Source organism: Dipodomys ordii, unplaced genomic scaffold, assembly GCF_000151885.1.
Source record: "Dipodomys ordii isolate 6190 unplaced genomic scaffold, Dord_2.0 Scaffold141, whole genome shotgun sequence".
NCBI lineage: Eukaryota > Metazoa > Chordata > Mammalia > Rodentia > Heteromyidae > Dipodomys > Dipodomys ordii.
In genome coordinates this window covers 647,323-670,609 of record NW_012267357.1, presented here as the reverse complement: position 1 = coordinate 670,609, position 23,287 = coordinate 647,323, and the positions used below count along the sequence as shown (strand labels likewise).

The following is a 23,287-nucleotide window of genomic DNA, read 5'->3' as shown; positions in this document are numbered from 1 at the left end:
ATAAGAGTCTCACGGACTTTCCTGCCTGGACTGGCTTTGAACTGTGATCCTCAGATCTCAGCCTCTTGAGTAGCTAGGATTACAGGCGTAAGCCACCAGAGCTCAGCTCACTTCCAGCTTTTTCGATTTATGTGGTACTAAGGAATTGAATCCAGTGCTTCATGCATTCTAGGCAAGCACTCTACCACTAAACCACATTCCCAGCCCCTGGCAAGAATAATTTAAAGTAATTATTGGGATAGCTTTTGGTGAAGTTCGTGTAGGATGTCTGTCCCTGCTGGCTCAATTGTGTTCAAGGTTTTCTTTTAAGACCCACAGCCATTATTTAAAATACTTAGTATTCCTGAAAGTGCATATATCACAGCAGTCTTTAAGTCCACAGAAGAAGAAATAGAATAGGTTAGGCATGGTGGCTCACACCTGTAATCCCAGCTAAGCAGGAAGCAGCAGTAGAAGGATTTGGTGTTATGGCTGGTCGTAGTATAAATAAATAAATCAAGCAAGCAAGCAATTATGGCTGGCCCTGGCATAAATAAAGCAAGCAAACAAGGAAAAATGGCCAGGGATGTGAATGGAATAATAGAACACTTACCTTGCAAGGCCCCGAGTTCAAACCCAAATGCTGTCAATAATTAATAGAATAGGACTAAATCCAGCACAGATGGCTAGGTATACTTTTCTAAAGCATGGTTTAGAACTGCATGTGATTCCTAGAGGTTGTGTTGGAAGTTATTAATATTAGCTCCATGGAACACACAGTTACCTTTCCAAATAAACTTTGGTATTTTGGGTGTTTGTAAAATTGAAATCAAGGCATTTGAGTGAATGAAAGGCAACACTGCCCTTTCTCAGTTATACTCGTTCTATGAAGAGGAAGTGTTTATCCATGGAGGTGCTGTCACCCTTAGCACATGGACTTGTTGATTGCTCTTATCTTCCAGCACAGGGATTTTGTTGTAGCCAATAAATGATCAACTATGTGTGTGTATTTTGTTTTTGTTTTGCTGAGCCTTAGCCCTCACTTGACTTTTCTGCTGAATAAAAAAAAAAGCCACTTGAGCTATGACTCTACTTACAGCTTTTGGTAGTTAATCAGAGGTTAGAGTCTCATAAACTGGTCTCTCCTGGGCTGGCTTTGAACCATGATCCTCTGGTCTAAGCCTCCTGAGTAGCTTGGATTACAGATGTGAATCCCCAATGACAGACCCTGTGTATGCTTGTTTAGCTGAAGAATGAGTATGATAATTCTGAGAATATTTGGAGAGTTAAAATTGACTGAATTTTACCTATTTGTCTTTGAAATAAAGACACAAAATATTATAGATCCTGAGGTTATTTTTGCATTGGTTATTTTGATCTCTGTTTGCATTGGCTGTTTTTGAGGTGGTATCTTACTCTATACCCAAACTAGCTTGGGTATAGTGTCTCCTATTTATGTTTTTCCCTGTATCACTTGGGATGACAGACACATGCCTCCGTGCCCAGCCATTGGTTTCGATGATGGAATCTCATATTTATGTCCATGCTGGCTTTGAATAGCGATCCCCTGAACTTCACCTTCCAAGTAGCTGAGATCACAGGCACACAGCAACATTACCCAGTATATCAGAATTTTTTTTTTACCCTCCTTTGTTGGCTACAATCTGGAGTAGTTGCTGGACAAGCAGTTGCTTCCTGTGGCCACTGTGAGTTCTCACAGAGTCTGATGGCTGGGTCATCAGCAGTCAGAGCACAGAGTACATGCTACTTGTTGCCAAACCACCCCGCACTCAACCTTAGATGGTACACACACACTCCAGCAGTCAGTGCCTGGTTGTGGTGGTTAGTCAGTGTTTTCACATAGTAGGACAAAACAGGCAGTGGATGACTTGCCATCCTCAGAGTGCCACGCCAAGTCATGTCCCTGAGCACTGGGCACAGATGAACTTTCATCTGCACTGCAGCGCCCCCATGTGTTGGCTAGGAGAAGTACTTCCACTTCTCACCAAGAGCTCCATGTAGGTACTGAGCCTGCTCAGCTCTGAATTATATCTTCAATGAAAACACCAGCAAACCATTGGCAATTCAACCAAACAGCAACTCCTAAGACAAAAATAATCCATCAACTAATGTTCCTGATATTAGGCAAACACATTCTTTATTTAAAAATAGGTAGTTAAATATCTTAGAATAGAAGGTGCTGCTTAATCATCTTTTCTTTCATTTTCTTTTCTTTCTTTCTCTTTTTTTTTCTTTGCTGGGGCATTGTATAATCAGCTCATGAAGCCAACAGCCCCTGACAGCCCCAACCTGGATTTGGGCAGCGGAGCTCAATGGCTTCCTTGGGAACACTGGGATTGGTAAACAGGGGCCTCATAGCCTCTTCCCCCAATTACTCTTAGGTCAGGGAGTTGAGAAGGAGCTTCAGTATTCATGAAAGAACACTTAATATCAAATGCTGGTGGCTCACGCCTGTAATACTAGCTATTTAGGAGGCTGAGATCTGAGAATCAAATTTTGAAGCCATTCTGTATGCAAATGTCTGACTGTTATCTCCAGTTACCTAACAAAAGCTGGAAGTGGAACTGTGGCTCAAATGGTAGAGTGCCAGCCTTGTGCAGAAAAGCTAAGGGACAGACTGCTGGCCCTGAGTTTAAGCCCCAATACTGGCACCAAATAAAAAAATAGCCTGGGCTGGGAAGGTGGCTCAATGGTAGAGTGCTTGCCTTGCATGCATGAGGCCCTGGGTTCGATTCCTCAGCACCACATAAGCAAAAAGAAAAAAGCTGGAAGTGGTGCTGTGGCTAAAGTGGTAGAGCGCTAGCCTTGAGCTGACAGTGCCCAGGCCCAGAGTTCAGGCCCCACGACCGGACCCCCCCACCTCCCCAAAAAAATAGCCTGCACCAGTGACTCATGCTATAATCCTAGCTACCCAGGAGGCTGCGATCTGAGGATCATAATTCAAAGCTAGCCCAAGCAAGTGAAAATTCTTCTCTCCAATTAACTACCAAGAGAAGTGGAGCTGTGGCTCAAGTGGTAGAGTACTAGCTTTGAACACAAAAACTCAGGGACAGTGTCTAGGCCCTAAGTTCAAGCCCTAGGACCAGCATAAAAAAAAAAAAAAAAGAACTCTTGAACCAGGACCACGTGAGAGTTGATTCTCACCCCTAGGGTAGGTATTCAGCACTTCCAGCCCCTGCGGGGTTGTCACTGCATCTCATTTCTCTTCCTATTTGGGGATTAGGTCTCCCTCCTGACTACCACACAGGCCCTGGCTGAAGCATAGAGTGACCAGTGCAGGCCCAGATGCAGATGTGCTACCTGTTGGAATGGTACCAGCAAAATGGGGATTGGATTTGAGGAAGGCAGCTCTGCCACTGCTGTCCCTGCTGAAGAGTTGGGAGCACTTCTGTCCAGAAGTGACAACAGCAGTAGTGGAAGATGAAAGTTAGGGTTTGGGTTGGGACTTGCCATCGGGAGGTACAGAGAACTATTTCATGAGTAGCTTAGGCTTGTTTCACTAACCTTGGTGACATCCCAGGCAGCTCCATGCTGGAGTCCTAGAACTTTAGCTGTGTGCACGGGTCAAAGAACAACTATAGTAGCAAGTTGGGAAGGGCAAATAAATAAGACAATGATGCTTCTACCCAAGACCCAAGAGAGCTTGAGCCAGTCCCCAGTCTCATATCTACCTCCTACAAAACATAAAACAGGATGGGGAAGGTGTGGTGGTTCCACCCTGTAATTCTAGGTACTTGGGAGGTAGGAATCAGGTTCTTGAAACTATTTCTATCACTGTCTGCAGTGGTACATGCCCGTTATCACAGTGACAAGGGGGAGCATAAATAGGATCGAAGTCTAGGCTGTTCTGGACATAAAGTGAGTCTCTATCTCAAAAATAGCCAACACAGCTGGGCACCGGTGGCTTACACCTGTTATCCTAGTTACTCAGTAGGCTGAGATCTGAGAATCGTGGTTCAAAGGCAGGCTGGGCAGGAAAGTCTGTGAGACTCTTATCTCCCATAAACCACCACACACAAAAAAAACAAAACTGGAAGTGGTGCTGTGGTTCAAGTACTCACCTTGAACTGAAGGACTGAGGGATAGTGCCCCAGCCCAGAGTTCAAGCCCCACAAACAAAAACCAACCAACCAAACTGACAAACCAAAAAACCACATACAGCCAGGTGCCAGTGGCTCACACCTGTAATCCTAGCTATTCAGGAGACTGAGATCTGAGGATAAATGGTTCTAAGCTAGCCCAGTTAAGAAAAGTCTGTGAGACTCATCTCCAATAAACTTAGAAAAAGCCAAAAGTGGCACTGTGGTTCAGGTGGTGGAGTGCTAGCCTTGAGCAAAAGGAGCTCAGGGACAGTGCCCAGGCCCAGAGTTCAAGCCTCAGGACAGGCAAAGAAATAAAAATAAAAACACAAAAATGGGCTGATGGAGTGGCTTAGGTGGTAGAGCACCTGCCTAGCAAACACCAGGCTCTGAGTTCAATCCCTAGTAACACAAAAAAAGAAAAAGAAAAAAGGTGGAACAGCTCTCTGAGACCCCATGTACTGTTACCCTTCAGCTCTTTTTGGTGTTGTGCTCCATTTCTAAGAAGCCCTCCATCTTGCTTTGTTTTTTTTTTTTTTTCTTTTTTGGCCTGGACACTGTCTCTGAGTTGTTTTTTTTTTTTTTTTTTTTACTCATAGCTAGTGCTCTACCACTTTGAGCCACAGCTCCACTTCTGGTTTTTAGGTGGCTAATTGGAGATAAGAGTGTCTGGGCTAGCTTTGAGCCTTGATCCTTAGACCTCAGCCTCCTGCGTAGCTAGGATTACAGGCAGGAGCCACCAGCACCCAGTGCTTGGGTCCTCTTAGGAGATGTGACAGATGGACAGGAGGAGGGACTGCTTGGGCTTCCAGGGTGTGCTTAGTGGCACCTCACCCACCCAGCCTGTCATTAACTTAGCCCTAGCTGGGTAGGTGGGGCCTGAGTGTAGCCTGGCTCCTATAGACTCATTTCTTAGTGCTAAGCCATAGAGACCTGCCTCTGTACAAAACCCAGGTGGGCAGGTGCTCTGAAATGGTTTCCTTGGTGGTCCCTGTTCTCTTTGGAATGTGTCCATGTTGCCCCTGCTGTAAATTTCCATGGTTGACAGGAGAGAATTCTGTGGAGGTATCACCCATAGCACATGGGAGTTGAATCCCGAGAACATGGTTTTTCGGTTGGGTTTTGTTTTTTTTCTTTTTTTCATCCAAGACAGCTTGTTATGCTTGCTTCTTTCTCCCAGGTTCATCCTGGCTGCCAACAGGGATGAATTCTACCACAGACCAGCCAAGTTGGCAGACTTCTGGGGGAGCAACAATGAGGTCCTCAGTGGTAAGTCTGCCCCTTAGCACCATCCCACCTGGACCCTACTTGGGCAGTACTAAATATGGCTGCTTTCCGGTAAATGCTCTAGCACTTGAGTGTTCTTGGAGCTGTCCACCCAGTCCTGTTCCTATGGCTTCCCTTGCCATGCTGGGGTTACTTTACAAGATCCTAAACAGGGGTGCATATACGTGTGTGTTTTCATATCTTCATTCATGCTTCTACTTAGACACCCCTTTACTCCATGGATTGTGGGCTACATTTGAGGTGCAAAGACTTGTATGAGGTATATTGTGTATTCCTAGAAATGTTGTCATTCATTAAACTTAGTTCTGGATGGAGATGAGTTAGTAAGAGATGGATTGATCTGTTTATGTCTTCTGTTTAAGATTCATCAGGTGTGAGGCCAAGCATGGTGTCTCACACTTATAATTTCAAGTACTCAATAGAGATCAGGAGGATTGAGCTTTGAGACTAGCCTGGGCAAAAAGTTCATGAGACCCTATCTTAATAAACTGATCATGATAGAATGTGCCTGTCATCCTAGCTACTCAGGAGACTATAAATAGAATTGAGATCCAGGCAAAAATTAGAGAGTTTACTTGAAAAATAAAGCAACAGGGATGGGAAGTGTGGCTTAAGTGGTAAAGCACCTGCCTAGTAAATGCTTCCTATTCAGAAGGAAAAGGAGAAGAGGAGGAGGAAGAGATCAGTGGCAAGAGTTGTGTGCCCAATCGAGGGCTAATTATTGTCTATTTCTGAGGTGTTTGTGATCTTCAGTACCTACCCAGTGCCCCAGGAATTACAAGTTTCAATTTCCTTACACTCACGTGCTGATCAGATCCCTGGGTAAAGCTCTCTCCTCTCTGGTCTTGAGTCTTATGAGTGCTGGCTTCTTTAGTTTCTCTTGAACTCTTAGCATCCCTCAGGGTGCCTGTCAGCTTCTGCCTGGGCTCCCATTTTCCCTTGCTGCATCCTAAGGATTCGAACTGTGGAGCTTACCTTAATGCTTGCTTGCTTGCTTTGCTTGCTTGCTTGTTCCCTCCCTCCCTCCCACCCTCCCTCCCTCCCTCTCTTTCTCTCTCTCTTTCCTTCATTCCTTCCTTTCTTTTTTTCTTTCATTCTTTCTTTCCCTCCCTTCCTTGCTTCCTTGCTTGCTTGCTTTCTTCCTTCCTTTCTTCCTTCCTTCTTTCCTTCCATCCATCCATCCGTCCTGGGGCTTGAACTCTGGGCCTGGGCATTGTCCCAGAGGTTCTTTTCCTCCAGGCTAGAGCTCTACCACTTGAGTCATAGTGCCACTTCCGACTTTTTCTGTTTTATGTGGTACTGAGGAATCAAACCCAGGGCTTAATGCATGCTAGGCAAGCACTCTATCACTGAGCCACATTCCCAGCCCTCACCTTAATACTTGTTTCTTAGATCTTGGATCTTAAACTCTGTTTTCTTACAGTTTTGTTTCTTTTCTTTTCTTTTTTTTTTGGTCAGTCATGGATCTTGTACTCAGGGCCTGCGCGGTGTCCTTAAGCTTTTGTGCTCAAAGCTAGCACTCTACCACTTTGAACCACAGCTCTACTTCTGGTTTTTAGGTGGTTATTTAGAGATAAGAGTCACATTGGGGCTGGGAAGGTGGCTCAGTGGTAGAGTGCTTGCCTGGCATGCATGAGGCCCTGGGTTTGATTCCTCAGCACCACATAAGCAGAAAAAAAAAGCCAGAAGTGGCACTGTGGCTCAAGTAATAGGGCACTAGCCTTGAGCTGAAGAGCTGAGGGACAGTGCCCAGGCCCAGAGTTCAGGCCCACGACCGGAACCCCCCCCCCAAAAAAAAAAAAAAAGAGTCACATGGCTTTTCCTTCCCCAAGCTGGCTTTGAGTCATAATCCTCCAATCTCATCCTCTTGAGTAGCTAAGATTACAGGCCTGAGCTACCTGCGCCCAGCTTCCCCTAGTTTATCTTGGTGGTTTTATACAAGAGGGAAAGTCTAGATATTGTTACTTGGCTAGATAGTAAAGGCTCATCATTCATTTTTGAAGTTATTGATTCATAGGATTTGTTTATGCATTTCGGATGAGTTCTTTATTGGATAAATTAACTGCCTACACATTTCCTTATTGATATCTTTTGGTGAGCAGAATATTTTTAATTGAACCAATTGCAGTTTTTCTACTTTTATCGTTTATTCTTTCTGTGTCTTACTCAAAAAGCCTTTACCTCTGCTAAGGTAATAACTATTTTTCTCTGTTGAAGCATTTTGATTTGGGGGAGTGTCTTATGATTTCACTCAAATTAATTTTTTTTTTTTTCCGTTGTGGGCCCTGAACTCTGGGCCTGGGCTCTGTCCTCAGCTCTTCAGCTCAAGGCTAGCACTCTACCACTTGAGCCACAGTGCCATTTCTGGCTTTTTCTGCTTGTGTGGTGCTGAGGAATTGAACCCAGGGCCTCAGGCATGCTAGACAAGCACTCTACCATTTAGCCACAGTCCCAGCTCTGAGCTTTTTTTTTTTTTTTTTTTCTTGCTCAAGGCTAGCATTCTACCATTTTGAGCCACAGCTCCACTTCCAGTTTTCTGGTGGTTATTTGGAAATACGAGTCTCCTGGACTGGCTTTGAACCGAGATTGTTGAATCTCAACTTCCCAAGTAGCTAGGATGACAGGCATGAGCCAACAGCGACCAGTGAGAACCTGTCTAAAACAAAGAAACAAATTACCCGTTTTAGCCAGAAGTAGCTGGGTGGAGTTCCTAAGAGAGGCTATGGCTATCTCCCAGCCCCCAACACTCCTAAATGTATTGTATGTTCTGTAGAAGCCATATGTGGACCACTGGGTTTCATGGCCTCCTGTTGGCATTGGATAGGCATGGTTGGTGCTTGTGTTGTCTTGTGAGGTGGGAATATCCCCTGCATGCCTTGTTGTACCGCAGGGACTGCCTTGCATTGAGGAATTGGAGCCCCTGTCTCTGCTAATAAGCAAGATGTATATCCTTGTGTCCTATGGAGAGCACCATTCTCCCAGGGGATGGGGTGGGGATGGGAATCACAGCAAGTATAGAACCCATCATATGGTGGTAACTCTGTCTCTTACTACAGGGCTTGACATGGAAGAAGGCAAGGAAGGAGGCACATGGTTAGGTATCAGCATGAGGGGGAAGCTGGGAGCCCTCACCAACTACTTGCAGCCACAGCAGAACCGTGAAGCTCGTGGTAGAGGTATGAGGCGAAGTAGGGGCACAGTAGAGGGGCAGGAACAGTAAGCCTCCAGCCATGGCTTTTGCTGGTACATCCCATCCTTCTTCAACTGCCTCAGGGGCATATGGCAGAGACAAAGAACAGTCAGAAGGGAGCTATAAGCTTGGTACTCCCAGAGTGACATTCCTGACTGCTGGGTTATTGTCCCCTGCAGATCCTTTTTTTTTTTTTTTTTTAAATGCCAGTCCTAGGTCTCGAACTTGGCCTTGGTACTGACTCTGAGCCTTTTTATTCAAGGCTAGCACTCTTATCACTTTGAGCCATAGGTTCACTTCAGGCTTTTTAGTGGTTAATTGGAGATAAGAATTTCATACAATTTCCTGCCCTGGTTGGCTATCAACCTTGATCCTCAAGTCTCAGCTTCCTGAGTCGCTAAGATTACAGGTATGTGGCTCCCAGCCCCAGTCTATCCTGAAAGGGACAGCTCTGTAAACACATACTGTCCCACCTTTTTTTTTTTTTGGATAGTACTAGAGCTTGAACTCAAAAGTCTATGCTTGCTTGGTAGGTAAACACTCTATTACTTGCGCCATGCCCCCATTCCTACCCCTGCTGAAATTTTCTTTTTTTCCTCTTCTGAATTTTTTTCTCATGTTGGATTTCCAAAGTATAATGGAGGGTGTTGGTTTGCTTATTTTTGCCATGCTGGGGATTGAACCCAGGGCCTCAAGCGTTCCAGACAAACAGTACCACTAAACTATACCTTCTACCTGGAAAGAAATAGGTAAACCAAAAGGATAGAAAGATACTCAGGAGGCTGAGATCTTAGGATCTTGGCTCAAAGCCACCCCATGCAGACAAATCTGAGAGATTTACCTCCAGTTAAACACCATAAAGCTAGAAATGGAGATATGGCTCAAGTGGTAGAGTACCAGCCTTGAATGAAAAATCTAAGCAAGAACTTGAGGCCCTCAGTTCAAGCCCCAGTAGCAGAACAAAAAAAAAAAAGGGAAAAAAGAATAAGGGAAGGGGAAAAAGAGAAGGAGAAAGGAAGAATTCTTAATGTTATCCTTCATCATGGTCTATGAAGTGGTCAATGAAGTGTTATTGACTCAGATGTGGGGTCTCCAATGGGACTTCTCTTCTTTCTGTATTGTCCCTAGGAGCCCCACTCCATTCTTCCCATGGAGAGAGGGAGTAGGGTGGGGGGGAGAGAGAGAGAGAGAGTTTTCTGTTTTTAGCCATTCGTGTGTGTGCCTTGCCCTCAGGTAAACTTGTATCCCACTTTCTGACTGCTGACATGGATAGCTTGTCCTACCTGAAGAAGGTCTCTGCTGAAGGTCACCTATACAATGGATTCAACCTCATAGCAGCTGACTTAAGGTGGGTCTGCCAGGAGGTGGATGGCTGCCCTAGTCAGCACTGCCTTGAGGGCCAGGTCTCCATCTCATTGGCAAGCAGAACTCTACCCGTCCAATCACTGATCAGTCAGGTGTCCATTCCCTTCCTGTCCTGGAGTTCTATAAAACAGCCTGGGGAAGCTCTGACCAAAATGTGCTCCCAGGTGACTTTTTTTTTGTGTGTGTATATCAGTCATGGAGCTTGAACTCAGGACCTGGGCACTGTCCTTAAGCTTTTGTGGTCAAGGCTGGTGCTCTACCCTTTGAGCTACAGCTCCACTGACTGTTTTTTGGTGGTTAATTGAAGTTTCATGGAATTTCCTGCCTGGGCTGACTTTGAACCATGATCCTGATCCTCTCAGTCTCCTGAGTAGCTAGGATTACAGGCATGAGCCACCAGTACCCAGCTGGATGTGACTTTTTTCTTTTCTTTTTTTTTTGGTGGTCCTGGGGCTTGAACTCAGGGCCTGAGTGCTGTCCCTGAGCCTCTTTGTGTGTAAGGCTAGCACCCTACCATTTGAACCGGAGCACTACATCTGGCTTTTTCTGAGTAGTTTATTGGCAATAAGAGTCTCATGGAGTTTCCTGCCCAGGCTGGCTTCAAATCCTGATACTCAGATTTCAGCCTACTGAATAGCTAGGATTTTAGGTATGAACAACTAACACCCAGCTCTAGGTGACTCCTATTAATAAGATGTAGCCACAGGAACTGCAGAGGTGTTTTTTGTTGTTGCTTGTTTTGGTTTTGCCAGTTCTGGAGCCTGAACTCAGGGCCTAGCCACTGTCCCTGAGCTTCTTTTTTTTTTGGGTGGGGGGGGGGACGGTCCAGTTGTGGGGCCTGAGCTTCTTTTGCTCAAGGTTGACATTCCATCACTTGAGCCACAGTGCCATTTCCACCTTTTTCTGTTTATATGGTACTGAGAAATTGAAACCAGGGCTTCATGTATGCTAGGCAAACACTCTGCCACTAAGACACATTCCCAGCCCACTGCAGAGGTTTTGTATATTTGTTTGGCCTTTCAGTGAGGTGAGCATCTGCCTTTCCTCCTGTCCTCCTCACTTCTGGCTCCCTGCCCTTCCACTAATACTCAGAAGAGAGTGACTGCTCCTAGCCCATGGTCTTTCTCCCCAATGTACAAGAGAGAGGCAGGCAGTTTGTTCCCTTCAGGTAGCCCAAGTGCATCTATCTTGGACGTAAGGGCTGTTCCATGGGCCTCTGGGCCTGCAAACCTTAGGTCCACTGCGCCTTGAGCATCCATTGTGTCTGTCCCACCCATGTACTACATGAGGAGATTTCCTTACTGTGAAAACTGAGTGAGTGATTGTGTCCCACAAGAGGAAGACCTAGGGCTAGAGCTGTCAACAACATTGGCTCTCTGGAGGCCAAATCACTAATCTCTAGATTTGGACCACTGTGAACCACCAGTAGTTCCCTGTATGTCTGTCCCAGGCCTAGCTGCAGGGGACTGGCCTAGCAGTTGTGATGCTGTTGGGGCTGGGTGCTTAGTAGCCATGTTGGAGTGGCTGGGGGGTTGCATAGGCAAGTATGGACAGGCAGCTTCTGAAGTTTGGCTTCTGGGAGATCTGAGCAGCTCTTCTGACTCCTGGAGCCTGTAAGGGCAGATGCAGGCAGTGGCCAGAATATCCCACAAGTCAGGGCAGCTGATGGCAGAGATGAGCAGGAGGCTAGTGGCTGTACCTGTGAAGAAACCAGCTTTTCCATAGGATCTTTCTCATGCTGCTGCTTCTTAGGCTGGTGAGCTAGGAATATACCTGTGATGCTGGAAAGGATCCAGAGTTCTGGACCCAGCCTTTCAGTCCCCCAGCCAGCTAAAGTGTTCTTGTTTTGTGCTTGCCACCAGCTAGGGCTCAGGAACAGAGCTATGAAATCCGTGGGCAGCACTGGGCATAGGATGCCTGTAGCTCCCATTTGACCTTATCTCTCTCCTATCCACAGCACAACGAAAGGAGATGTTGTTTGCTACTATGGAAACCGGGGAGACCCAGAGCCCATTGTCCTAACACCAGGTGAGCCTGCTCTAGAAACCCAACAGGGTCGTGCTGCTAATATGTAGGGGATATACAGAGTACTTTTCAGAGACCAGGCCCTTATTGCATTGTTCTCCTGAGACTGTACTTTTTAGCCATTGTATGTCTTTGGCGGTTTGTATAGGACTGGGGCCTGGAGCTGTCCACAAGAGAGTTCCACATGCTCCCTCTTCTTCCTATGAGCTTTTCCTACAGAGTGAGACTCGAACCTGCTCTGAACTCCCTGACTTAGTCCTACCACCCGACTTTGCAGCCCTGTCTTTGCCTTCCTTTCTTTGTGTCTTTGGGACTATCATCACCTGGGGCTGGGGCTGTTCCTTGGACTTGCTTCCCAACACACATATACACCACACTCCAGCTCTCATAAATGTGTGTCTCTTGCACACTGGCCCATGTCCATGGGGATTTGCTTCCTCATTCCCTTTGCACCCAAGAATGATCTACCTTGGATCTTTTTTCGTTCTTTCTTTCTTTTTTTTGGTTGGACGTGGGGCTTTGAACTCTGGGCTTGGGCGCTGTCCCTGCGCTCTTCAGCTCAAGGCGAGCGCTCTACCGCTTGAGCCACAGTGCCACTTCCGGTTTTCTAGTGGTTTGTTGGAGATAAGAATCTCACGGACTTTCCTGCCCAGGCTGGCTTTGAACCGGGATCCTCAGATCTCAGCCTCCTGAGTAGCTAGGATTAAAGGCATGAGTCACTGGCTCCCAGCTTTTTTTCCTTCTTTCTACACCTTTGCCCAGGCTGTGCCTTCTGCAGTTGGGCTCTGCTGTCCCTTCTGTCTTCCCCAACTCACTGCCCTGGCCAGTCTTCACTGGTGGTGGCTTGGGAATGTGAACCTCAGACACTGGCTCTGGTCCTTGCCTGAGCTGGCATTGATCATAGATCCTTATGTCTCAGCCTCTTGAGTTAACTAGATGCTCAGCATAATAATGGCTTTATTGAGCTAGGACTTACATGCTGTATAATACACCTATTTAAGGACTTATATGTTGTATAATACACCCATATTCAGTTGGTTTTAGTGTGTGCACAATGTTGTATAGCCATCACCACTTTCTCATTCCAGAACCTTGTCATCATCTGCCAAAGGACTCCAAACCCTAGAGCACATGTTCCCATTTCCCTTTCCTCCTTAGTACCTGGCAACCTGACTCTGTCTCTATGGATTTGCCCATTGTGAACATGTCACACAAAAGGAATCATACCTTGGTCTTAGGAACTGACTTTTGATCTCTTTCAGTTAGCTTAATGTCTTCAAGATTCATCAATCAGCCGGGCGCTGGTGGCTCACGCCTGTAATCCTAGCTACTCAGGAGGCTGAGATCTGAGGATCGCGGTTCAAAGCCAGCCCGGACAGGAAAGACCTATCTCCAATAAACCACCAGAAAACCAGAAGTGGCGCTGTAGCTCAAGTGGTAGAGCGCTTGCCTTGAGCTGAAGAGCTGAGGGACAGCACCCAGGCCCAGAGTTCAAGTCCCATAACCGACAAAAAACAAAAAAAGATTCATCAATCAGCCGGGCGCTGGTGGCTCACGCCTGTAATCCTAGCTATTCAGGAGGCTGAGATCTGAGGATCGCGGTTCAAAGCCAGCCCGGGCAGGAAAGACCGTGAGACTCCTATCTCCAATAAACCACCAGAAAACCGGAAGTGGCGCTGTAGCTCAAGTGGTAGAGCGCTTGCCTTGAGCTGAAGAGCTGAGGGACAGCGCCCAGGCCCAGAGTTCAAGCCCCACGACCGAAAAAAAAAAAAAAAAAGAAAAAAGATTCATCAATCAATGTTTTCTTTTTATGCCATAGGGGATATACATTTTGTTTTTGTTCATCTATTAATGGGTACTTTGTTTGTGTGTGGGTGGGTAAGCGCACAGGTGTGTGTGTGCGCGCTAATCCTGAGGCTTGAATTCAGGGCCTGAGTGCTGTCTTTCAGCTTTTTTTGTACAAGCCTGGTCTCATTCTACCATTTGAGCCACAGCTTTTTGGTGGTAATTGGAGTCTCATGGACTTATCTACCCAGACTGCCTTCAAACTGTGATCCTAAGATCTCTGCCTCCCAAGTAACTAGGATTACAGGTGTGACTCACTGAGCCCAGCTGATGTGCACCTTTGACTACTGTGATTAATTCTTTTTTTTTTAAATAAGTTTTTTATTGTGAAAATACTGTACAGAGGGGTTACAATCACATGAGCAAGGTAATTTCTTATCAAGCATTGTTGCCTCCTTCTTTGTTTTTCCCCTAACATCCCTTCCCTCCCATCTCTACAACTACATTCCTCCCCTCCCCTCTATAAATAATTCTTGTGTGAAGCTATTACAAGTTTTTTGTGTTTTTTTTTTTTTTTTTTTGGTCAGTTGTGGGGCTTGAACTCAGGGCCTAGGTGCTGTCCCTGAGCTTTTTCACTCAAACCTAGTGCTCTACCACTTTGAGCCTCAGCTCCACTTTCGATTTTCTGGTGGTTAATTGGAGATGAGGGTCTCATAGACTTTCCTACCCAGGCTGGCTTCAAACTGCAATTCTCAGATATCAGCCTCCTGAGTAGCAGCCTGCTTCGTTACAAGTTTTTATGTACTGATTTTCATATACCTAGGAGTCAAATCGATGGATTCAGTGGATTTTTTTTTTTCTTGTAAGCAGTACTAGGATTTACCAGACACTTAGGTCACTTCCCTAAAGCCCTTTTTGCTTTAGTGTTTTTTTAAAATAGAGCCTCATGCTTTCACCTAAGCAGGCTTCAGACCCTGATCTTCTTGTGCCTCTTGAGTGGCTATAATTACAGGCATGTATTACCGTGCCTGGCTGACTTTTTGAGATAGATAGCATCTTCTTTTTTTGCCCTAGCTGGCCTTGACCCACAATCCTCTCCATTTCCACCTCTCTAATAATTGGAATTACAGGCATTGGCCACTGCACCAGTGCTGGAACTTCCTTGTTTTAAGAACTATAGGTCAGAGTCCTTGCACAGAGACCCTCTATCTACTCCCAGCCAGGGTCTCATTCAATATGCAGAGCTGGGCCATACTCTACTCAGTCAGTGTCAATGCCCACTGAGTTCTATCATGGTAGGTGCCTTTCTGGACACCAGTTACTGTGTGCAGCCCTTGACTAAAAAGAGATGCCCATTAAAATTCAAGTTATTCATTCTATGTTAAATCTGACCTTCCAGGCTCCAAGACATCTGTACTTTATGATATACTCCCTGTTTCCAAGTTGAATTCTTTATTCCATGTTATTCAGACAGACCTGTCAGGAATGGATATAAAGAAGGTGCCCATTGCCAGGTACTGGAGGTTCATGCTGTAATCCTAGCTACTCAGGAGGCAGAAATCTGAAGAGCATAGTTTAAAACCAGCCTAAGCAGGAAAGTCTGTTAGACTTTTATCTCCAATAAACAATAAAAAGCCAGAAGTGGAAGTATGACTTGATTATTTAAAAGCCAAGCAAAGCTGGGTGCTGGTGGTTCACACCTGTAATCCTAGATACTCAGGAGGCTGAGAGGTGAGGATCACGGTTCAAAACCAGCCCAGGCAGGAAAGTCCGTGAGACTCATCTCCAATAAACCACTAGAAAACCAGAAGTGGTGCTGTAGCTCAAGCGGTAGAGCTCTCACCTTGAGCTGAAGAGTAAAAGGATAGCACCCAGGCCCAGAGTTTAAGCCCCATGACTGGGAAAAAAAAAAAAAAGCCAAGCAAAAGCATGAGGCTCTGAGTTCAAGGCCCAGTACTGGCATCAAAAAGAAAAACAGTGCCTGAGCATGGAGGGCAGTTTTTGAGTCCTGTTTGTACCCCTGTGACACCTTACTGCATGCCAGTAAATAGGTGGGAGGCCAGATATTTACCCTAAAATCACACAATGGGGCCTCTGCATGGCCAGGCTGACTCCCTCCCTTCAGGGACCTACGGGCTGAGCAATGCACTGCTGGAGACACCCTGGAGGAAGCTATGCTTTGGCAAGCAGCTCTTCATGGATGTGGTGGAGCAGAGTCAGACACTTCCCAAGGATGCCTTTGTTGCCAAGCTCCTGGACGTGCTCAGCAATGAGGAAGCGTAAGTAGCAGGTCCCACTGGGGCAGAGAGGAAGGCAGATTTTATGGCCCTGGCCCATGGAGGTGACCAGGGTTGTCTCCTCAGCTGCAGGGGAGCCTGACTAATATACTTTCCTCTATCTGCCCCCTCCCCACCTGTTCACCTTGGCCAGGCAAGGGGAGTTTCTACTGGACCGTTGATGATGACAGACAGGACAGACGGAGGCCTGTGCGCTGAGAGCCTCATTTCTGTCATAGGTCCCACACAGACTCACATGAAGCCAGGCATGCTGATGGTTCCTCTCTATCATCCTAGCTACTCAGGAGGCTGAGATATGAAAATTGTGGTCCAAAGCCAGTTCCGGTAGGAAAGCCTGTGAGACTCTTCAACTAAGCACCAAAGAGTCGTAAATGGAACTGTGGCTCAAGTGGTAGAGCAACAGCCTTGAGTGAAAAAGTTAAGGGATAATGCCTAGACCCTGAGTTTAAGTCCCAGTACCAGTATTTAAAACACATACACACACCACACACACACACACACACACACACACACAGAAAAGCCAGGCACTAGTGGCTCACACTTGTAATCCTAGCTACTCAGGAGGCTGAGATCTAAGGATCTCAGTTTAAAGCTACCCAGGGCAAGAAAGTCCATGAGACTCTTATCTCTAATACACTACTCAGAAGTGGCTGGAAGTGACACTGTGGCTCAAGTGGTAGAATGCTAGCCTTGAGCAAAAGAAGCTCAGGGACAATGCCCAGACCCTGACTTCAAGCCCCAGGACTGACACAAAACAACAGTAACAAAAAAAAACTCACATGAGACCAGAGATGCTGGAGTTTCCCTTCTGCACAGGGAAGGTGAGTGGAAGATTGTAGAAGATTTCAGATGTTCAGCAAGCCTTGGAGAGAAGAAGCAGGTGATCCAGCAGCCAAGGTCAGAACAGATCTAAGGGCTGGCAGAAGTTCCCACATGCTGTTCTACATGAGTCTAATCATTGGACATGGACACACCTATCCCTGTGGAGAGAAGAGCCTCCAACATCTTGCTTCTGCATAGAGCATCTTCAAATACTGGGCTCTTATGTCTTGTCCATCACAACCAAAGGTCCTGGTGTTTATCAAGGTGGCCTTTGCCCCACATGCAGCCCACACACCCAGGCTTAGTCACTTTCCTGCCCAGATGATCCATTGTCCATCCCCTCTTCCAACTAGCTTGCTCATCTCATCCTCAGAGGAGCCCTGGACTCCGTTGCCCTCCTCTCCCCTCCATTTCCTTTGTGTGTTGGAACCATGGCTTTACCTTCCAGCCTCAGTGTCACCAGTCCCCTTGAGAGCTCTGCTAGACCTGTTCTGCTACATATCACATAGTCCTCAGGCCTGTGATGGTCCTGGCTGCTCTCCTTGATGGCTATAACTTTCTTGCCAATTGTGGGGGCAGGCAAGTTTCAGGGTATAAGTAGACAGCTGTCACAAGGACAGATGTCCACAGGAACAAGTAGAAAGCATATGTGCCATCCAGCTGCTCAAACTCAATGATGGAGTCCTAAGTAGCAGGGTGGAAAGAGATAAAAGGTGTCGAACAGAAAAGTGAACAACTTTCATGTTTTCCTACTTTCCAGACCAGAAGCCTCTAAGGAGCCTGAGACTGTTAGCAAAGCAGGCAGGGCCACATAGTTACACAGTCATGTAACAGAGAGGCTGATGGCCATCCCTTCCCTCTGTCCTTCCAGACAGCTGCCTGACCCCGCCATTGAGGACCAGGGCCAGGAGTATGTGCGGCCCATACTGAACAAGTATGCAGCTGTTTGTGTGCGTGGCTCTAATTATGGCACCAGGTACATCAGGGCTGGGGTTGTTGGGTTATTTACCCACCCTTCCCATGTCTTACCTCTCAGGTTGGAGATAGCAAAGGTACTAAGCTTACCCATACTCTGTAGAGCAGGCATCTTTCTTACCAGAGTAGATCCAGAACCTCTTCCCTGTCCAGACTTCCTGCAGCAGGGTGAGTAGACTGTTAGTTAAAAGACTATTAGTTTACCAGCTCCTAAAGATTTCTGTAGGTCATCATGGCTCAAGGATCCTGAGGCCTAGGTGAAACTCCCAGGTTCTCTCCTGTGCTGGCAGGGAAGCCAACCTACAGCTACAAGGAAGACAGCATCAAGGATGCTCCTGTTGACAAACCCCTGTTGACAGATGGCCTGATATTGACATTCCAAGGCCAACAAGTTGCATGCCTACATGTGGATTGTTCATTCCTGTATGTGGCTACCTTTCCAGAAGAGATAGAGGGAAGTCACAACCTGATGACCCACCATGAAGAGAGCTGGGCAGGAGAGGAAGAGGGTGCTCTGAAGGTTTAGGGTGAACCAGTCACATAGGCTATAGGGAAGGGAGGGATCAAGAGGGAATTTTCTAGGTAGAAACATCTAGGCACTGATGTGACTGAGATCTTGACCTCTTAGAAAAACTGAGCATAGCCAGGAAATCTGGGACTATGGGAGTTTTGAGTGGAGAGTACACGGTTGATTCATTGGCTACCCTGTGAATAACAAGTGGGTGGGCAGGACAGGCTGGAGATGTTTCAGAATAGAGGTAGATTGGACTTACCCACTGCAAGTCTATGGAGCTAGGCAGGGAGCCAGTCACTTCTGTTAAGCCCATCCACATTGTCAAGGCTGAGGCTGCTGCTCAGTCATGACCCATCTCAAACCAGAGTGGAATTTCTACCCAGGGCCCTGGTTGTGGCCCCAGCTGGAGCTCTAATAGGAACAACTGGGGCCAGGGGATAAAGGGAAGAATGCTGTCTTTCAGAACCAACACCATCATCCTTGTGGATGCAGATGGCCAGGTGACCTTTACAGAACGAAGCATGCTGGACAAGGACCCCTCCTGCTGGGAGACCACCACCCACGAGTTCATGCTGCAGAGCTAACTGTCACCACTGGACATAGCCAGAAGGCTGAAAAGCCAAGCTGTAGGGCCAGTGTGGACAGTAGACTTCCATGGCCATACTTTAGTTGAAGTGGGGCTTTTCCTCTTCTGCATGCATAAATAGAACACAACTGTGCTTCCATTCCCATAGTCAGGCCTGCTTCTGCAGAAAAGATGGTCATTGGAGTCAGCTGAGAGAAGATTTATTTATACTATAGAACAACAGCCTTTTTGGAGGGCCAGTGGTCCTACACATTTGAGGCGTTCTCCCATGCACTGATGGTCTTGAGGGTAGACCCATGTGTGCTGTGTGGTTCTGTGTATACCCAGGGTCCCCTGAGCACTGGATAGTCCTGTGGGCAATGATGGTTGCATGTACACTGGGGCTCTTAGATTCCTACTTGTCCAGGTAGGTGGTGTGCATTTTGGGCCAGCCCCTGCTATCTCCCATCTTCCTTGATGAGTCAAGACTTCACAAGAATCTGAACCTGAGTGTGAGCTATTGTTAATAAAATGTTGAGCTGTGGTAAGTAAGTGTGTTTCAAAGTCCTTACTTTGTATAGCGGTGATGGTGGAATTGGAACAAATCATATGAGGCATCTTCTCCTTTTGTCACAGACTCCTATGCATGGTTATGGAAATCTATGGGTCACACGCTCTGTCTGCCTTTCTGTCCTGTGTGACAACTGCGATGCAGGAGAGCTCATGTGCATGGAACTTGGGTGTTGGTTACAGGGAGAGCCTCCTGCCACCAAGAACTCATGAGAAAGAAGCATAGTCAGCTTATGGATCTTGGAGTCCAGGGCTGGCAGAAAGGAGTGGGTTGGAGGGCCAGTAGACAAGTGAAATCTTGGGAACTGAATTCCCCAGCACTGGCCAACCATAAATCCCATATAGTGCACAGCCCCAGGCTTCCTTCTGCCTCTTTTGCAGCTGATGCTCTCTAAAAGCAGTGAACATAGGGTGGGTGTAGACCTGTACCTGCACCATCCCTTCTGGGTGTTATGAATTGCTGGCCTGTCTACAAGAAAAGCAGGTGTCTGACTTCCTGCTATCTCCCCATCCAGGCCATAGGCCCTCTGCTCTATGCTCACTCTGAACTAAGGAAACAAAAAAGAAAAAAACTTGAGCCAGGCTTGAAAGAGGCTGCCACTGATGACAAAAGCTGTGCTCCAGGCTTGAGAGAAATAAGCCTTAAGTCCCACATGAGTCAATATGACAGGTTCCCACCTGGGGGTCACTCCTGTTGCCATCATCCTCCATCTGCCTCAGCATACAGAGACTCCTCTGTCCTACAGAGGTGAATATCTGGCCCAGGGAAAGCTTTTTTTTTTTTTGCCATTAGTGGGGTTTGAACTCAGATTGGATGCTGCCCCTTAGCTTTTCAGAGCTCAAGGCTCACTACCATTTGATCCACAGCTCCACTTCCAACTTTTTAGTGGTTAACTGGAAATTAGAGTTTCACAGACTTTCTTCCTGCTGCTGGCCTTGAACTTTGATCCTCAGATCTCAGTCTCCTGAGTAGTTAGGATTACGGGCATGAGCTACTGATGTTCAACTGAGGGAAGGTTTTCTAAGTACTTGTTATAAAGCTCTGCTCCAACCTTGCTTAGACCTCCTGAGGAAGGACCAGTCCAAGGTGTGGATTTTGTTGTAGATTGAATTGTATCCTCTCAAAAAGGTACCAGGCACCAGTGGCTCACACATGTAATCCTAGCTACTCAGGAGTCTGAGGTACTGAGGATCACGGTTCGAAGCCCACTGGGGCAGAAAAGTTCCTGTGAGACTCTTATCTCCAATAAACTACTCAAAAAAAGCCAGAAGTGGCCCAAATTCAGAGTTCAAGTCCCAGGACCAGGGGGGAAAAAGGTATATTGGAACCTGACCCTTAGAACCTCAAGTGATGATGATTAAATAGAGTCATTCTGCCTGCTTCCAATCCAGTGTGATTGGTAACTTCATATAAAGGGAGGTTGAACACAGAACTGCACACTGGGACAACAGTGTATGAAGTTGAGCTGGGCATCAGCCTAGCCTAGCTGGGAGGGAGGCCTGGATCAGTCTCTGAGAGCCTTCAGAGGAAGCACAGCTCTGTTGCTAAGCCACATTCCTTGCCCCATTGTCTCAACCTTTTACATTTTGAAATGATTTCAACTTACTTAAAAAAAAAGGGGAGCCAAGGATGTTGATATCTTCCATCTAATTTTTTCGAATGCCAATAACAAATAATAGGGCTGGGAAAGTGGTAGAGTGCTTGCCTAGCGTGCATAAAGAAAGCCCTGGATTTGATTCCTCAGAAGCACATACACAGAAAAAGGCACAAGTGGTGGTGTTTCTCAATTGGTAGAGTGCCAGCCTTTAGCAAAAGAAGTTCAGCGACAGTGTCCAGGCCCTGAGTGTTCAAGTCCCAGGACTGGCAAAATAAATTACAACCAGGAAGATGACATTGTTACTGTTAAAAAATGATTCAAGCCAGATGCTAGTGGCTTGTAGGTACGCTTCTTAGAAATATATAATGTGGGGGCTGGGAAGGTGGTTCAGTGGTAGAGTGTTTGCCTTGCATGCATGAGGCCCTGGGTTCTATTCCTCAACACCACATAAGCAGAAAAAGCTGGAAGTGGTGCTGTGGCTCAAGTGGTAGAGCACTAGCCTTGAGCTGAAGAGCTGAGGGATAGTGCCCAGGCCCAGAGTTCAGGCCCCACGACCGGACCCCCCCCAAAAAAAAAACAACAAAAAGAGTCCCTCACATTTGCTTGAGCTGGCTTCAAACTTTGATCCTCATAACTCAGCCTCCTGAGTAGCTAGGATTATAGGCTTGAGCCACTGGTACCCCACTTATTTTGTGTGTCCAGCAGCAATTGTTCAGCTGTCTGCTCAACCAGCTTATTTCCATTGTTCCCTCTGAATTTAACTGGAATACTAAAGAGTTGACTCTTCTCCATTGTACTTTTTTGAGGTTCCAGATTTCAAATTAGTGTAATAAAATTAGTGAAATGTAATGGTAACTTGACAGGATTTGGAAGGCCTAGTCACTGGCCTAACTTTGGTTTCTTACTAGGTTTCATTTCCTTTAGGTTCTCCTGAGTCTGTCTCTCCTACAGTTAGTTCTTAGCCTGGTTTTGACTGATGAACATCTTACAAAGAAGTCAAGCTATCTCCAAAGCAACAGAAACCTTTTTTTTTTATTTATTTTTTATTGAGATTAAGTGATTACATAAACCACAATATTGTGGGATAGTGATACTCAGCTAAAGTCACACATTTTAATCTTCACAAAGGGAGTTGCCATTATCATGATCTATAAAGCTTGTGAACTCTACAAACTTTGACAATACAACTATTTCCTCCAAATAGGTTGATATGTATATTTCTTTCCTTTTGCTTAGTGTAAGCTGTTCCCTCTTTCTCTCTCATTTCCTCCCTCCCATTGTTGCCCTTGAGTTGCTTAGTTCACTTTCATCAATGTGCACAACCATATCTTTGGCAGATACCGGGTAGTAACCAACCAGACCACAGGCAAGCAAAGATAACCTGGACTACTATTGAACATCCTCCTGCCTCAGCCCCTGCCTTTGTCTTCTACACTGAGACAATTATTGTGAGCACTCTGAAAACAGACTTAAGTCTTTTGATATGTTCTTCTTGGTGTGATCACATTGTTAATGGAAGTTGACTTTATGCTTTCATCACTGTTCAGCAATTTGATTTTCCCAGATCGGTAGCTGAGCCGGTAGTCCACTGGAACTTCCTGGACAGGGTTTTTGCCTTAATTCCAGTACCATTTGTAAATGGAAGAGTATTAGCTTAGCTGAGCGTATTTGATTTTTAAAAAGCGTTTATGTGAGCCCAACTAATACTTTTAATTGGAGACTGAAAAATGCCTATGTGAGCAGGGCCTCTTGCTGAAGCCAGCTAGCTGGTGACCCTCATCCCGGCGTCCCCAGCACTTCCCGCGCTCCCGGGCTCCCGGCATCCTCCCGGTTCTTCCCTCCCTCCCAGCGTCCCCTGCGCCGCTGCCCTCCGCTGGAGCCCCTCCCTGGCAGTAACGGTTAGCCCTGCGGCGGCCCCAGTCCCTGGTCCCGCCCCCAGAGCCGCACTATAGGGCCGCGCGCCACTGCCGCGCGCACCGCACGCCGTCAATAGGTGGCCTCAGCAACCCGCTCCTGGGCTCCCCCAATGCGGGGCGGCCGCGCGCGGAGATTGGTCGCGCACCGCGAAGGCCCGCCTTCCGCTCGCCCGGCGCGGCAGGCAGGTCTCGCGGACCGGAGAGCCTGGGCGGCCTTTCTAGATGGCGGTGTCGGCAGGGCGGTGAGGGTCTTCCTGCGGAGGTCGGGCTGCAGGCGGCTCTGGCAGGCCGAGGGCGCC

General features: G+C 46.8%; 1 protein-coding gene across 7 annotated transcripts in view; it reads left to right on the top strand.

Moving 5' to 3' along the window:
- Nucleotides 1-19,452, top strand: part of Tango2 (transport and golgi organization 2 homolog (Drosophila)) — a 38,986-nt gene extending 19,534 nt beyond the window's left edge. For 4 of the 7 annotated variants that reach the window (XM_013031580.1, XM_013031582.1, XM_013031579.1 and 1 more), the window contains exons 3-9: nt 5,260-5,348; nt 8,423-8,542; nt 9,790-9,904; nt 11,879-11,949; nt 15,857-16,010; nt 17,722-17,826; nt 18,803-19,452. In XM_013031580.1, the coding sequence (XP_012887034.1) occupies nt 5,260-5,348; nt 8,423-8,542; nt 9,790-9,904; nt 11,879-11,949; nt 15,857-16,010; nt 17,722-17,826; nt 18,803-18,923 (775 nt within the window). In that variant the 3' untranslated portion in view covers nt 18,924-19,452. Of the gene's footprint in view, nt 1-5,259; nt 5,349-8,422; nt 8,543-9,789; nt 9,905-11,878; nt 11,950-15,837; nt 16,011-16,161; nt 16,342-17,721; nt 17,827-18,802 lie in introns of those variants that run through there. The other 3 variants (XM_013031585.1, XM_013031586.1, XM_013031587.1) reach the window with 3 other exon arrangements.
- Nucleotides 19,453-23,287: the final 3,835 nt, after the last annotated feature.